This window comes from Xyrauchen texanus, chromosome 23, assembly GCF_025860055.1.
Source record: "Xyrauchen texanus isolate HMW12.3.18 chromosome 23, RBS_HiC_50CHRs, whole genome shotgun sequence".
Taxonomy (NCBI): domain Eukaryota; kingdom Metazoa; phylum Chordata; class Actinopteri; order Cypriniformes; family Catostomidae; genus Xyrauchen; species Xyrauchen texanus.
The window spans coordinates 1,549,044-1,565,855 of record NC_068298.1 but is presented as its reverse complement, the minus strand read 5'-3'; the positions used below and the strand labels follow the sequence as shown (position 1 = coordinate 1,565,855).

At 41.4% G+C, this 16,812-nt stretch overlaps 1 protein-coding gene across 3 annotated transcripts; it reads left to right on the top strand.

Annotated features, from left to right (window-relative positions):
• The first annotated feature begins 1,724 nt into the window (after positions 1-1,724).
• LOC127617049 (ubiquitin-conjugating enzyme E2 K-like) lies at positions 1,725-14,350 on the top strand. Of its 3 annotated transcripts, none has more exons than XR_007967269.1 (8): positions 1,725-1,878; positions 8,257-8,350; positions 8,937-8,995; positions 10,887-10,969; positions 11,107-11,206; positions 11,370-11,498; positions 13,624-13,897; positions 14,050-14,350. XR_007967269.1 is itself a non-coding variant. In XM_052088923.1 (8 exons), exons 1-7 carry the CDS (start codon positions 1,816-1,818, stop codon positions 12,815-12,817), a joined length of 540 nt encoding a protein of 179 aa, XP_051944883.1. In that variant the 5' UTR covers positions 1,725-1,815; the 3' UTR covers positions 12,818-12,856; positions 13,624-14,350. The 3 variants fall into 3 exon arrangements, 2 of the variants coding, with proteins under 2 accessions (XP_051944883.1, XP_051944882.1); XM_052088923.1 differs by adding an exon at positions 12,806-12,856 and having other exon boundaries at positions 13,624-14,350; XM_052088922.1 differs by having other exon boundaries at positions 13,624-14,350.
• The last annotated feature ends 2,462 nt before the right edge of the window (positions 14,351-16,812 follow it).

Here is a 16,812-nt window from a genome sequence, read left to right as displayed (position 1 = left end):
AGGAGATCAGATCAGATGCTGGTGTTACTGGGGGAGATCAGATCAGATGCTGGTGTTACTGGGGGAGATCAGATCAGATGCTGTGTTACTGGGGGAGATCAGATCAGATCAGATGCTGGTGTTACTGGAGGAGATCAGATCAGATGCTGGTGTTACTGGAGGAGATCAGATCAGATGCTGGTGTTACTGGGGGAGATCAGATCAGATGCTGGTGTTACTGGGGGAGATCAGATCAGATCAGATGCTGGTGTTACTGGAGGAGATCAGATCAGATGCTGGTGTTACTGGGGGAGATCAGATCAGATGCTGGTGTTACTGGAGGAGATCAGATCAGATGCTGGTGTTACTGGGGGAGATCAGATCAGATGCTGGTGTTACTGGGGGAGATCAGATCAGATGCTGGTGTTACTGGGGGAGATCAGATCAGATGCTGGTGTTACTGGAGGAGATCAGATCAGATCAGATGCTGGTGTTACTGGAGGAGATCAGATCAGATCAGATGCTGGTGTTACTGGGGGAGATCAGATCAGATGCTGGTGTTACTGGGGGAGATCAGATCAGATGCTGGTGTTACTGGGGGAGGTCAGATCAGATGCTGGTGTTACTGGGGGAGATCAAATCAGATGCTGGTGTTACTGGGGGAGATCAGATCAGATCAGATGCTGGTGTTACTGGGGGAGATCAGATCAGATGCTGGTGTTACTGGGGGAGATCAGATCAGATCAGATGCTGGTGTTACTGGAGGAGATCAGATCAGATGCTGGTGTTACTGGGGGAGATCAGATCAGATGCTGGTGTTACTGGAGGAGATCAGATCAGATGCTGGTGTTACTGGGGGAGATCAGATCAGATGCTGGTGTTAATGGAGGAGATCAGATCAGATGCTGGTGTTACTGGGGGAGATCAGATCAGATGCTGGTGTTACTGTTGGAGATCAGATCAGATGCTGGTGTTACTGGGGGAGATCAGATCAGATGCTGGTGTTACTGGGGGAGATCAGATCAGATGCTGGTGTTACTGTTGGAGATCAGATCAGATGCTGGTGTTACTGGGGGAGATCAGATCAGATGCTGGTGTTACTGTTGGAGATCAGATCAGATGCTGGTGTTACTGGGGGAGATCAGATCAGATGCTGGTGTTACTGTTGGAGATCAGATCAGATGCTGGTGTTACTGGAGGAGATCAGATCAGATGCTGGTGTTACTGGGGGAGATCAGATCAGATGCTGGTGTTACTGTTGGAGATCAGATCAGATGCTGGTGTTACTGGGGGAGATCAGATCAGATGCTGGTGTTACTGGGGGAGATCAGATCAGATGCTGGTGTTACTGTTGGAGATCAGATCAGATGCTGGTGTTACTGGGGGAGATCAGATCAGATGCTGATGCTGATGCTATTTGTTACCATTTTATTATTATTATTTGTCTTGTCATTATCTGTTTTGTGTTTTAATGCTTTGGCAATATTGTATGTCTGTGTGTGTCTGTGTGTAAGAGAGAGAGAGAGAGAGAGAGAGAGTGTGTGTGTAGGAGAGAGAGAGAGTGTGTAAGAGTGTGTGTGTGTGACTGTGTAAGAGAGAGAGAGAGAGAGAGTATAAGAGAGAGAGAGTGTGTGTGTGTGTGTGTGTGTGTGTGTGTGTGTGTGTGTGTGTGTGTGTGTGTGTGTGTGTGTGTGTGTGTGTGTGTGTGTGTGTGTGTGTGAGTGTGTGTGTGTGTAGAGAGAGAGAGAGAGAGAGAGAGAGAGAGAGAGTGTGTGTGTGTGAGAGAGAGTGAGTGAGTGAGTGTAAGAGAGAGAGAGAGTGGGGTGCACGAACAGCATGGCCAACATCGCGGTACAGCGAATCAAACGGGAGTTTAAAGAGGTTCTGAAAAGCGAAGAGGTGCGTTCAACCTTTCACACACACTTGTGCATTTCACCTGACAGATGTCAATCATGCTGTACGATGCACTCGTGTGCATTTAATCATACGTGTTGATGGACAGATCAGGTGTGAATCAGACATGCGGACATGATCCCGACCGAAACCGTGCATGTAAAAACAGCAGTGAATCGTGCCGTGCATCAAAATAAAGCAGTTTAATGTGTTTTTGCCCATTTCAGATAGACGTTTGAGCGGATTATTATGGGATGTTTGTCACCTCCAGGCCGAACCGCCGAGAAAACGAGTGCAAAACCAGACAAACCGATAGTCGCATCAGTGCTGCGGGCTTTAAATATGTTTATTTAACCGTTTCTGCGCGATTATTGTGTTATTCGCGGCTTGTTTGGAATTGTTTGTGTTTAATGGTGTTTTAAGGGCTGTGTATGTGGTTAGCCGTCTGCTAGCTGAAGGCCGATGCTCTATAAACACACATTCACTGTTATAAACTCCTCATTTTACTAGACAAAAAAACCTTTTAGACATAATGAGAGGTTCTATCTGTTTTAATCTGTAAAATACAATCGGCTTTCAAACTTTTAAGGTAGTTTTGATGCGGTTTGTTGTCTGTCAGCTGTGAAGCATCGATAGCGCCACTACGGTAAAACTATGGTAATTTATGATTCCTGATACATGTTTATTCTGTAAATCTGTGCAATTATGTGTTTATATGTGTACTGTATCTGCGTTCTTTTTGAGTGTTGGGTTAATCTGAACGAATATAAATCTCCACAAAGTACAAAACCACTGCATTTAAACAAAGAATATTTAGCAGAGACGGGCCACTTCTATTATAAATAGGCGAAATTAGAACGCCCAACGCTGTAGAAAGGAAGTCCCGCCTTACGGTTAAAAGAGCCAATCACCTTTTAGATACGGACATCGTCTGTCAATCCACTTTAGAATGCGCATAAAGCGATGCAAGCCGGGGAAATTACGTTTTTAGCGCAATATGAAGCAAAGAATCCCAATTTCTGATACCACTATTGTCAGATTTCATAGCTGATTTGAAATATATTCTTTGATCTTAATCTTGATCAACCGTTTTTGAGATTTTGGTCTTTCTCCATACACAGAGCCATAGAGAGAGAGAGTTGCGACAACGGAAGTTCTAAATGCTTGATCGTTACGTGATTCACGTAGACTTCAGATAGTTCCAGGAAGTGCTTTGGCGGGCATTTCAAACTGTAGAGTGACAGAACTGCGATTTCTGGTAATTAGTAGTCAATAAATGCATTTATTTTATATATTTATGTAACACACCGACATATGTATGTAGCATGAGTATGTTGTTACAGCGATGTTGTTTTTTAAAGATCAAATCAGCTAATATTTGAGGATTAGTGTTCGCTTACCGTTATTTGCCTCAATTTATTTCAGGCTAGGGTTTCTGTTGCCTTTTTATGTTACCTCATGTTCATTGTTTTCACTAATCTCATGGTAACTAATGTCATATTTATGACTTTTCAGATAGTACAGAGACAGGCTGGTGACAGGTGATTTCCAGCTCGCACCGCACAATGGGTCAATGAACTATTAACTATTAGCAGCAGTTACGTAAATGTAAAATTTAGTGAAATGAAGCTTATTGTTTACAATTCTATATATAGTAATATAATTATTTATGTATTATAAATATTATATATCTAATGTATAATTCTTACAATACTTATTCATATACACAATATATTCAGCTTTAAAACAACTTAAGCATACTCGTATATAAACTGCCGTTCAAAAGTAATGAAGCTTGGCATCACAGGAGTAAATTACATTTTAAAATACATTAAAATAGAAAACAGTTATTTTAAATTGTAATAATATATTACGATATTACTTTTTTTGTATTTTTATTCAAATAAATGCAATAACTATTTACAGCAATTCATGAATACATTTCTAATAAATTAAATAGCATGCCAAGCATTTTGTATGTGTCCTTTCTTTCATGTTGTTGTTGCATAGTCTTCACCATGGTTTGCTGTGCTGCATGGGGATGCTCCAATCAGCTCAGAGAAAGGTGTGTCGAATGTATGGCTTCCCCACTGACATGGAGAGGAGAAAAAAATGGTTGGCTCAAGTCAGCAGGAGCAATCTAAATATAAATAAAAATTACAACAACAAAAAAATGTGTGAGGTATTTGCAAAGATTTTACAATGAATAGGGTGTTCGTTACTAACTTTATCCAGCACCAATCCTTGCCTAATCTGTTAGTTATCCGATAACATCCCTTATCTCCTAATTTAATGAGTAATACTCAACTATAAGGTTTTAATTTACAAGTTATTTTTATTTAGATGTACTGATAATATACAGAATAAGATAATATTATTCTTTAAACGTCTCACCTTTTAAAAGTGCGTCGCAAACGGTTTGTTCTGATGCATCTCTACGGTGTTTGCTGCTACGTCCGGAAACTATTGAGAGGCTCCACGAGCCGCCATTGCTGGAAAAAAAACGTTCCATTGGAGTCAATGGAGTTGTCGCAACTCTCTCTCTCTATATGGCTCTGGAATGCGCATAAAGCGATGCAAGCCGGGGAAATTACGTTTTTAGCGCAATATGAAGCAAAGAATCCCAATTTCTGATACCACTATTATCAGATTTTATAACTGATTTGAAATATATTCTTTGATCTTAATCTTGATCAACCGTTTTTGAGATTTTGGTCTTTCTCCATACAAGTAGATAGGAGCTGCACTGGCATGACTGGAAATAGCGTCCCGAGAGCGTTCCAAAGATGACCGACAGTGGACTGACTCGCTAGAAAGACTTTGGTGGAAGTTCCCTAAATAAAGAGGATGTTTGAATGACTCTACAATTTATTTAAAACTTACATTTGGGTTTAAGACACTAGCTTTTGAAGTGAGTTTGTGAAGTTTGAGGCACAGCTGTCAATTAAAATTTCAGTTTAAAAGTTCAGTTTGGACTTTACATAGATATTTTCAATTAAGACATCACTTTAATTTAACAATGCATAAGGAGGGGAATTGGTCTGAGAATAACTAAAATATTTTTGTCAGCTCACAAGGTTACTGTGATTAGTAAAGTAATTTCTAAATTATACCAGTGTATAATTCGAAAATGCAGATCAGAATATACCATGTATGTTAAGACGATGGGAAAACAAATGCAACACGACTATAACAGAAGAGGATTGTTATATGCAAGCATCAATGAAAAACTATAGGAGGTAATTTGCTTGGAAGATCGTCATACTTTACTGACATGTGCAAAACAAATATTCAAGTTACAGTGAGGAAAATAAGTATTTGAACACCCTGCTATTTTGCAAGTTCTCCCACTTGGAAATCATGGAGGGGTCTGAAATTGTCATCGTAGGTGCATGTCCACTGTGAGAGACATAATCTAAAAAAAACATCCAGAAATCACAATGTATGATTTTTTAACTATTTATTTGTATGATACAGCTGCAAATAAGTATTTGAACACCTGTCTATTAGCTAGAATTCTGACCCTCAAAGACCTGTTAGTCTGCCTTTAAAATGTCCACCTCCACTCCATTTATTATCCTAAATTAGATGCACCTATTTGAGGTCGTTAGCTGCATAAAGACACCTGTCCACCCCATACAATCAGTAAGAATCCAACTACTAACATGGCCAAGACCAAAGAGCTGTCCAAAGACACTAGAGACAAAATTGTACACCTCCACAAGGCTGGAAAGGGCTACGGGAAATTGCCAAGCAGCTTGGTGAAAAAAGGTCCACTGTTGGAGCAATCATTAGAAAATGGAAGAAGCTAAACATGACTGTCAATCTCCCTCGGACTGGGGCTCCATGCAAGATCTCACCTCGTGGGGTCTCAATGATCCTAAGAAAGGTGAGAAATCAGCCCAGAACTACACGGGAGGAGCTGGTCAATGACCTGAAAAGAGCTGGGACCACCGTTTCCAAGGTTACTGTTGGTAATACACTAAGACGTCATGGTTTGAAATCATGCATGGCACGGAAGGTTCCCCTGCTTAAACCAGCACATGTCAAGGCCCGTCTTAAGTTTGCCAATGACCATTTGGATGATCCAGAGGAGTCATGGGAGAAAGTCATGTGGTCAGATGAGACCAAAATATAACTTTTTGGTCATAATTCCACTAACCGTGTTTGGAGGAAGAAGAATGATGAGTACCATCCCAAGAACACCATCCCTACTGTGAAGCATGGGGGTGGTAGCATCATGATTTGGGGGTGTTTTTCTGCACATGGGACAGGGCTGACTGCACTGTATTAAGGAGAGGATGACTGGGGCCATGTATTGCGAGATTTTGGGGAACAACCTCCTTCCCTCAGTTAGAGCATTGAAGATGGGTCGAGGCTGGGTCTTCCAACATGACAATGACCCAAGCACACAGCCAGGATAACCAAGGAGTGGCTCTGTAAGAAGCATATCAAGGTTCTGGCGTGGCCTAGCCAGTCTCCAGACCTAAACCCAATAGAGAATCTTTGGAGGGAGCTCAAACTCCGTGTTTCTCAGCGACAGCCCAGAAACCTGACTGATCTAGAGAAGATCTGTGTGGAGGAGTGGGCCAAAATCCCTCCTGCAGTGTGTGCAAACCTGGTGAAAAACTACAGGAAACGTTTGACCTCTGTAATTGCAAACAAAGGCTACTGTACCAAATATTAACATTGATTTTCTCAGGTGTTCAAATACTTATTTGCAGCTGTATCATACAAATAAATAGTTAAAAAATCATACATTGTGATTTCTGGATTTTTTTTTTTTAGATTATGTCTCTCACAGTGGACATGCACCTACGATGGCAATTTCAGACCCCTCCATGATTTGGGAGAACTTGCAAAATAGCAGGGTGTTCAAATACTTATTTTCCTCACTGTATAAACTATTTTTATATGCATGAATGAAAAATATGTTTTCTTGTTTTTGGCTATTTCTTTTTAAATGTATGTGGAGCGGGGAGGGGCGGGGCCGGGTCGGAATATCGCGCACCGGTCCCCAATCGGTCTGATGAGGCGCGCGAGGGATAAAGGCGGCCGGTGACGATGGTTCGAGAGAGAGAGAATTACGGGCATGTCCGTCGTGTGTGTGTTTATGTTTGTGTGTTTTGGTTTTAATTAAATATTATTTATATTGACAAGCCGATTCTCGCCTCCTCCTTGCCCATCCTTTAACTGTGTTACATTGGTGCCGAAAGCCCGGGAAGGAGGAGGGATGCCCGTCGCAGAGTCCTCGACACTGCCGTCCACCCTGGGGAGTGCCTCTGCTATCTGCCGGGTGACGGAGTAGCCCGACCGCCCGGATGCGGGGGAACGGCCGTCGTCCGCAGGGCAAGTGGTGACTGGATACCCCGACCGCCTGGAGCGAGGGAGCCGCTGCCGGGGGCGGGGGCGGAGGAGTGCCCTGCCGCCCCCAGAGACGCGGAGGGGTCGAGGGAGACCACTGTCCGTGAGGGGAGGAGGGAAGAATGTAACACAGTTAAAGGATGGGCAAGGAGGAGGCGAGAACCGGCTTGTCAACATAAATCATAATTTAATTAAACTCAAAACCAAAAGCACATGAGCGTGAAGCGATGGGGGGTTCGCGTGATATGAGCGTGAAACGATGGGGGGCGTTCGCGTGATATGAGCGTGAACCGATGGGGCGCGTTAGCGTGATATGAGCGTGAACCGATGGGGCGCTTTAGCGTGATATGAGCGTGAAGCGATGGGGGGCGTTCGCATGATATGAGCGTGAAGCGATGGGGGGGTTCACGTGATATGAGCGTGAAGCGATGGGGGAGGGGTTCGCGTGATATGAGCGCTGAAGCAATGGGGGAGGGGGTTCGCGTGATATGAGCGTGATGCGATGGGGGGGTTCGCTTGATATGAGCGTGAAGCGATCATCTGTGTTCCACAGCTGCTTTCTGGTTCTTGTATAACGTATAACATGCGAGTAAGGGCAGCCAGTGGACTTTCTGGTGCCCTCCTTGAGTATGATGGTGCCCCACTAGGGAGTTGGTGCACTACATAGACTGTGCAGTCTGCTTATAGGTAGCAGCGGTAGTGGGCAAGCGACACGAAATGTCGTGGTTGCTTTAGAAAATGTGCTTTTAATTTTGCATTTATCTTTTAGGACACTATTTGGTTAAAGTTTTAGTTTAGGGATGCATGTTTTACTCATTAAAACCTCCACCTTAAAAGCCTCGTCTAATTGCGACACAATTTCACTCGCTTTTGGCGCCCCCCGCTGGACATTTCACTGGGAAACTGCAGCCAAACGTGTAATAAGGCATGAAATTTCGTTTCGCAAAATGTTTTGCACGGTAACGTAATGTTCATGAGGCTCTGCTGGATATTCCACTAAAATTGCTTTTATTCACACAGACGAGTAAAAACCAGATCAAGGTGGATTTAGTGGACGAGAATTTCACAGAACTGAAGGGGGAGATTGCAGGACCACCAGACACGCCGTATGAAGGTGAGAGCAACAGTACTGTCATTAGTGACTGAAAGTTTTGGCCGTCCTTTCAGGTGTTTAATTTGCTTGAGTTGATAGAAAATGAAGGAACGGTGAGAACCGGCTGGTACACATAATCACCCATATTGTTGGGGTTTAATCCCAATGACACAAGTCTTTTGAATCCGTTCACCTAAAACATTTGTTCAGATTTGTGCATTGACAATTCCTGCATGTACGCCCTTGTATGCCCAAATAACCGTCTTTAAAGAGTAATTGTATTGAACCAAAAGCACAGTCATTCACGACCAGAACAAGTCTAATTATTCTTAATTAAGATTCGCACGTCTACAATTCCACTTAAAAGATTTGTTCAAAAAGACAGTTTAGTTGACAATGAAACATCACTAGTCACCCAGACGTCTACTTGATCAATGCATATTAATCTGGAAGACTCTCTGGATGTTTAACAGACATCGTAGCGACATACTGTATGTGTGCTTACTATTAACACTAATGTACTTGCTCTCATTTGTTGCAGAGCTTGCATATTGCTTTAATTTTGGTTGTGCTGTTTTGTCACTTTCAGTTTTTTCTTGCTTCGCAGGGGGCAGATATCAGCTAGAAATTAAAATTCCAGAGACGTACCCTTTTAATCCACCAAAGGTGAGTAGTGAGACCAGCGCGTGAGGGGCGTCCCGCTGCAGACATGCAGATCAGCCCCTGGTTGGATTGCATGAAAGATGTGCTGGATAACTAGAACTATGATCACACTGATAACATTTGACATCAACTAGAGGACGATCTGTCAGTCTGCATTGTGATAATAAAAGCTGACGAATGTCTCACTTTGATTGTGTCGCGTCATAAATGTACTGTTTTTAGGTCTCGTGCCAAGTAAACGTACGTTTTTAATGTCGAAAAACTGTCGAGATCCCTACAGTCGTAATTCAGCTGTTTGAAAATACCCTGCTGAAACATTTATTGCGTTCATTTGTTTAACGTGTTATTTTTTTTAATTATGTAACGCCAGTACTGCCACTCCCTATAAGCAGACTGCACAGTCTGCGTAGGGCACCAACTCCCTAGGGGGGCACCAGAAAGTCCACCGGCTGCCCTTACTCGCACGTTATACGTTATTCAAGGACCCGAAAGCAGTTGCGGAACACAGATGAACGCTTCACGCTCATATAATGCCTATCACATCTGGAGTCACGAGTTTGAATCCAGGGCGTGCTGAGTAACTCCAGTCAGGTCTCCTAAGCAACCAAATTGGCCCGGTTGCTAGGGAGGGTAGAGTCACATGGGGTAACGTCCTCGTGGTCGCTATAATGTGGTTCTCGCTCTCTCGGTGGGGCGTGTGGTGAGTTGTGCGTGGATGTCGTTGAGAAGTCTCCACATGCGCTAGGTCTCCATGGTAACGCGCTCAGCAAGCCACGTGATAAGATGCGCGGATTGACTGTTTCAGACGCAACTGAGATTTATCCTCTGACACCCGGATTGAGGAGAGTCACTACACCACCACGAGGACTTGGAGCGCACTAATGTTATAAATGCAGCACTGGCCCAATCAGGCAAGTGACAGTTCTTGCAACTGGCCCGAATATTTCTCACACTAGCCCTGGGCCATCGGGCAGTCCTTAGTGTCGAGCCCTGGCTTTTTTGTTGGATTTCGCCAGCTTCCACTTCCTCCTCACATCCCATCATTGAACTTTGTTACAAAAATATTAACACGTTTATATGAAACAAAATGACCCACGGATGTATTTATTTTATTATATGGAGGGAATACGGTCCTAATTTCCACAAATGTGGACACTTTTTGGCACTTTTGGTGCCGCTGTGCCAGTAGAAGCGCTTCACGGAAATCAACGTCATGCTGTCGCATCATGGAGTGGTGGTGTAGTGGGCCACCAGTGGTATAGTGGGCTAAAGCACATAACTGGTGGTGCTGGGGCTTGAACCCCCAACCTTCTGGTCAGTAACCCTGAGCCTCAACCACTGAGCCACCACTGCCACTTAACTCCAGGTTGCTCCGGGGGGATTGTCCCTGTAATAAGTGCACTGTGAGTCGCTTTGGATAAAAGCATCTGCCAAATGCATAAATGTAAACGTAACGTGGTGCGCCAGAAATGTAATCCTTAAATAACAGTGTAGAGTCTTGTGAACAGTATGTAGTTGGTTTTATTCATTTAAATTATGTGTTGCATATAGCGAAGCCAAAATTCGTCCTCACATGTGGACGCGGGGTCGCACAAGGTTAATAAAATTTAATAAAATAAAACTTCTCTCAAGCTCCTAAAAGGACAAAAATAGATAAATAAGTACAATAAAAGTAATCCATTAGTGTAATTGTGCACTGCTGTATGTCCAAGTTTTAAACCGTACTTTAGCTTTGTGTGCTGTCATACGAGAATGGCGTAACACAGTTGTGTAAAGAGTTGAAGCATTTTGATATTAGGTCAACTATTCCTTTAAACATGAGGATTATTTTATATTCAGAGATGAATTGGCACTGTTTGGAAATCACATGTTGGTTTCACTTGTTGTGTCTCAGGTTCGGTTTATCACAAAGATCTGGCATCCCAATATCAGCTCAGTCACAGGTGCCATTTGTTTGGACATCCTGAAGGACCAGTGGTGAGACTTTATTGCACATTTAATAGTGCTGTGATGCTAATGAGCCTGAGACTCATCGATGTGTGTGTGTGTGTGTGTGTGTGTGTGTGTGTGTGTGTGTGTGTGTGTGTGTGTGTGTGTGTGTGTGTGTGTTTCAGGGCAGCGGCGATGACCCTCAGAACAGTGTTATTGTCCCTACAGGCTCTTCTGGCGGCTGCAGAACCAGATGATCCACAAGACGCAGTAGTTGCCAATCAGGTTTGTCTTGATAGTGTGATAATCATCTGTACATTTACAGTTAATATTTGATGTCAACTTGAAATCAAATGATTAATTGCACTTGCTCCACGTTCCATCATCCAGCCACTTACGGGCTGATGTGCTCATTTCCTCTTTTCGCTCTGTCTGTTTCCTGCCTCAGTATAAACAGAACCCAGAGATGTTCAAACAGACGGCTCGACTCTGGTCTCACGTTTACGCAGAAGCTCCGGTCTCCAGTCCAGACTTCACACGCAAAATAGACAAACTCTGCTCTATGGGCTTTGATAAAGTGAGTAGAACACACAAACACACATTTACAAACCGTTTCTGGACTCTTATATGTAGTCCTTTTGTAGCAACATGCATTTGTAAAACAAACACAGTGGCTTTGAGCAGCGCCACAGTTTTAATAATCATATAAGCATTGTATAATTGAATAATGTTTATTAATGTTGATAAGTTATTATAATGGTATATTTATGGTTTATAGTGAAGAAGTATATTTAGGTTCTTTGTGAACGATCGAAAACCACCCTCGACAGACACGTTGGAGAATGAATCACCATTGGCTATTAAATCTTAATTTTTCACCAGACTTTTGACGACATATAAGTGTCATGCAACTGAAAACTGAAAAAGATATTAGGCAAAGTGAGAAGGTGGGATCTCAGTTTGTAGTATTCAGTATAATATGGAGTGGTGGTGGCGTAGTGGGCTAAAGCACATAACTGGTAATCAGAAGGTCACTGGTTTGATCCCCACAGTCACCACCATTGTGTCCTTGAGTAAGGCACTTAACTCCAGGTTGCTCCGGGGGGATTGTCCCTGTAATAAGTGCACTGTAAGTCACTTTGGATAAAAGTGTCTGCCAAATGCATAAATGTAATATGCAATATTGTATATTTTATTTTCATATTTCGGTTTTGATAAATTAATAGGTTAATAGGTTAATAGGATCATGTTAATAAAGTTAATAGGATCATGAAGAGGTCAGGGGGGCGTTTGTTCAAAAAAGGTTGAGAACCACTGATTTATATGTATAACAATCGATAAACTGGTACTGTCTTCTTTAAGAGACAATAATTCCTTAAGCAAATATTTACAGTTGAATGAGCACAGTGAACAGTGAATTTGGTGCGAATTCATATCTATTCATGACTTTGTATGTAATCGCGCCGTGCGAAACACTCGCTTCGCGTTGTATGTGAATGCACCACTATTCAGTAAAAGGATCGGGGTGCTAACGTTTTTCACCACTTCACAACACAATCACTGACAGGTAAAATATGATTTTACTAGCTAGTGGCTAATAACAGACATATTTTTGTCATAGTGCTAAATGTAGACATATATGTGAGTGATTTTCTCGCAATGTAGAGGAGAAAAAAAATCGGTCAGTAATACAGATATCCCCTATTAAATATTTTGAATAATCATTTTAATCTAATGCAGCTCAATATTAACTGTATTATCCCAGGTATTATGTCCCACATTAAATACAGTTGTTTTGTTTTTGTTCTGGTAATTTATATATAAAAAAATTTGTTTGGTAATTTACATTTTTTAATTTAATATTTGTTTGTTTTTTTCTTCTAGCAATTTATTTAATTGCTCAAACCCAGAGAATGCTGCCGATATGTTTCAAAAGTAAGCTATAAAAATTATTACATTTATCCTTGGGCTATTGTTAGTGTTCTAATAAAGCACATTGTTGCATTTCTTCTATTTATTTTTCATTTTATGCACCTTCTGCATGGAAGGATGTGATATTAAAAAGCATACTGAAATAACTTTACAGTGGAGAGGTAGTTATGTGCTAATTTTGCCATGGACCGAACACAGGGAAATTGTTGCCGCTCCACTCACATACTCTGGTCCACACTGAGATGCCGTTTTTGTCAGCGAAAAAACAATGAAAAACTCTCTAAATTGATACGTTTGAAAATGCCGTTGTAGTGTAGACTTGGAAAACTGATATAGCTGAAAACGATGACATATTTGTTGTTATGTGACACAGTCATGTGATCCATTCAACCAAAACAATCAAGATGGTGGCCTGCGCTATAGCGGTGATGATGTGCCTGATATTCACTTTGATATGATAATGATAAGAAAATAATTATGTTATACATCACACAGCTGTAATACAGCGGTGCTAAGCTGAGGTTCTCAGCTTTCCAACGACACCTAGATTGAGCTTCTAGTCCACTCGGAGGCCGAGATATTCAGTGAAACAGTGAGGAACATGCATGGGAACAATAATAGACTGGATGTCTGTGGTGTGAGTGCTCAGTTGTGTTAGAGCGCCACCTGCATTTCAGATCTGTATAATTTGTTTAATGAAAGATGGCATTTATGCAGCTGTTTGTTTCCTTTCCTTTGCGTCACTGATATCGAACTTCTCTTCCCTGCAGAATGCAGTAATAGTGGCGTTGTCGTCAAAATCCTGGGACGTGGAAACGGCAACAGAACTGTTGCTTAGCAACTGAGTCCAACCTGAGGGGCCAAAGCACCTTATCTGACCCCCACCCCACCTGTACTCTGCCACATCCCCTCTGTCTACTGTCATCAAAACACACAACCCATCTCTCTCTCTTTCCCTCTTTTGTCATTCCTTAAAGGAATAGTTCCCCTAAAAATGCCACACCTGTATGCAAGAAAGTCATACGGCTTTGGAACGACATGAGGGTAAGTAAAGACAGAATGTTAATTTGTGGGAGAACTGTTCCTTTAATGTCAGATTTCTACTCATTCCTCTCTCAGAAGCACACTCCTTTTCACTCCATTGTTTTGTTTACTTCTTATGTGCCTTTTTTCTCCATCTTCATGATCACCTTCAGAACGGCCCAGCAATCTGACCGTAGCCCCGCCCCTCTCACACACACACCCAATCAGCACTGCAAATCTGAAGTCGCCGCCCTTTTATTTGAAAACGTTTGGGTTCCATTTTTGAAACTACACACTCATAGATGTTATCTCAAACAGTCAAGACGGGAAGAAAACATCCACTGAAATATACGAAAGAATAGAGTTGTTCACCTGTAAATAAAGCTATTAAAGTCTGTATAAATTAAAGCAATGTGGCAATGCCTTTATTTATTATTGCTTTGTGGACAATTGAAATAAACACCAGTTTCATGGCTGATCATGTGATGTTTTGATGATCTGTGTTGGTTACAAGATCTGAAAAGCAAAAATAACACCAGTAGAAAGAACTTGCATGCACCTGGGCATAGTGTATTTTCAATGCACATGCACACACAAAATATTTGTTTCTTAATTTTTTCTTTATTTTTTTATTTTTTTGCAGTTGTAAGCAGGTAACATATCAATTAATAGTATGAAAGGGCACAAGGGCTTAAAATCACTTTTAAAGGGGGGAAACGGGATAAGGTAAAGGAGGAATATGGAAGCCACCCAATTGGCCCAAGGACGGGATCCAATGACTTGGCTGAAGGTCTCCTGCGTGTTCTGTCTTATCATGCGCATTCAGTTTAAGTTATTTTGTTCCAATTAAATAACTATATTATTCATTTTATGATCCTCGTTTATTTTATATGACTACAATTATACAATTTTCTAAGGATGCAGTGGATCTTCGTGGGGGAGAAATTTAAATGAAAAACCTTACAATAACCTGGTTGCATAAGTGTGCACACCCTCTTATTACTGGGGATGTGGCTGTGTTCAGAATTAACCAATCACATTCAAACTCATGCTAAATGTAAGTCATTACACACCTGCCATCATTTTAAGTGACTTATTAATCACAAATAATGTTCAGCTGTTCTAGTAGGATTTTCCTGACATTTTCTGGTCCGCAGAGAGCTTACAAACGTCAGAGTCAGGAGAAGGGTACAAAAGAATTTCAAAAACATTAGATATACCATGGAACAGAGTGAAGACAATCGTCATCAAGTAGAGAAAATATGGCACAACAGAGACATTACCAAGAACTGGACGTCCCTCCAAAATTGATGAAAAGACAAGAAGGAAACAGGTCATGGAGGCTTCCAAGAGGCCTACAGCAACATTAAAGGAACTGCAGGAATTTCTGGCAAGTAATGGCTGTGTGCTACATGTGACAACAATCTCCCGGATTCTTCATATGAATGGGCTATGGGGTAGGGTGGCAAGACGGAAAACATTACATCTTACAAAGAAAAACATCCAAGCCCGGCTGAAGTTTGCAAAAACAAACATCAAGTCTCCCAAAAGCACGTGGGAAAATGTGTTGTGGTCTGATGAAACCAAGGTTGAACTTTTTGGCCATAATTCCAAAAGGTATGTTTGGCGCAAAAACAACTCTGCACATTGTACACTGTACACGGATCTCACGGTCACAAATACACCAGTATTGGTCATTAAAACAGTAATTGACTAAATACTAATTAGATGGCTTAGATAGTAAACACTTAGAGTAACATTATTTCTACCTAGAGGTCATGACCACTAAATTTACAAAGATAGACCAACAATATCTAAGTTAAAATAGCTTTATATAATCATGCCATAGTTTCCTATGTACACAATGTAAAATATTACAATAACCAGAGGTTTAGACTTCACCCTATTTAGGGTTGGTCGACACTTCGTGATGTCCTCAACGGAAATTCCCTATCGAGCCTGTACACTCTAAGTACACTAGAAATAATGCCAATTAGTTAGTCGGAGCTTTACAATCTCAGGTGTGCCCCATGCTCCACTCAGGACTGAGCTTTAGTCCGCTACTAAACTGGTCGTAGATTTGCGGAAACATGGACTTAACGTGATCTACTAAAGACAATAGTTTCAGAGTAAATCAGAATAAACTCTATTGTAACAATTTATTTACCAGGTAAAATAATGAATTAATCAATTCCAATTAGACAATAAGTCAAATTTAGACATTTTATCAAAACATAAGAAATTCAAATGGCAATTACCTGATATAAACTCTGACTACAGAGAACCATGAACAATGTGTCACATTCCCTTAAATACCCAAACCATGAACAAAGGGTATTTTGGGAGTGTTTAGGTTTGGAAGTCCTGGGGACATACCTCATTAACATACAGACAGGGATGGAGACAGACCTCCAGAATTATACAGCATTTGTCAAAGACCTTATAACTTTGTAACCATTAGATTTATCAACATGGGAAAGGGACCATTATACCAGTCGCACTGACACATTTTAAATAATACCAAACATGCTTAGTCACATTATTTGTGTACATCAGACATGACATTTTGTTACATGTAGAGCTTTGGTGAGTTTGGGGGAGGAGTCATTGAGTGGGGCAGATGATTGTGAGTTTTAGGAAAATAGGCTTAAATTGGCCTGAGGTGAGATGGAGGTCAGATGTGAGATTTGTTTTATTGTCCTCACTCAGTAGGATGTGTTGACTCAGGTGAAAATGTTCTTCTGTGTGAGAGTTTTTATGACTTGTGTCTCGCAGAGTGCTTTGAGTTTTACAACATCGTGTACGTGATGTCGCGATGTCAGCCTTACATTACTTAAACACAGTCAGGGGCGTAGCAATCATTTCAAAAGTAGGGGACAGAACGATTAGCACAAGACGAACAATAATATATAAGATACATTTTTAAGGCTCTCAAT

Bases quoted from the DNA above. Each gene is read 5' to 3' on its own strand.
- LOC127617049 (XM_052088922.1), top strand. From the start codon at position 1,816: ATGGCCAACATCGCGGTACAGCGAATCAAACGGGAGTTTAAAGAGGTT. The intron at 8,351-8,936 runs GTGAGAGCAACA...CTTGCTTCGCAG, and splicing joins ACCAGACACGCCGTATGAAG to GGGGCAGATATCAGCTAGAA. The intron at 11,207-11,369 runs GTTTGTCTTGAT...TTCCTGCCTCAG, and splicing joins ACGCAGTAGTTGCCAATCAG to TATAAACAGAACCCAGAGAT.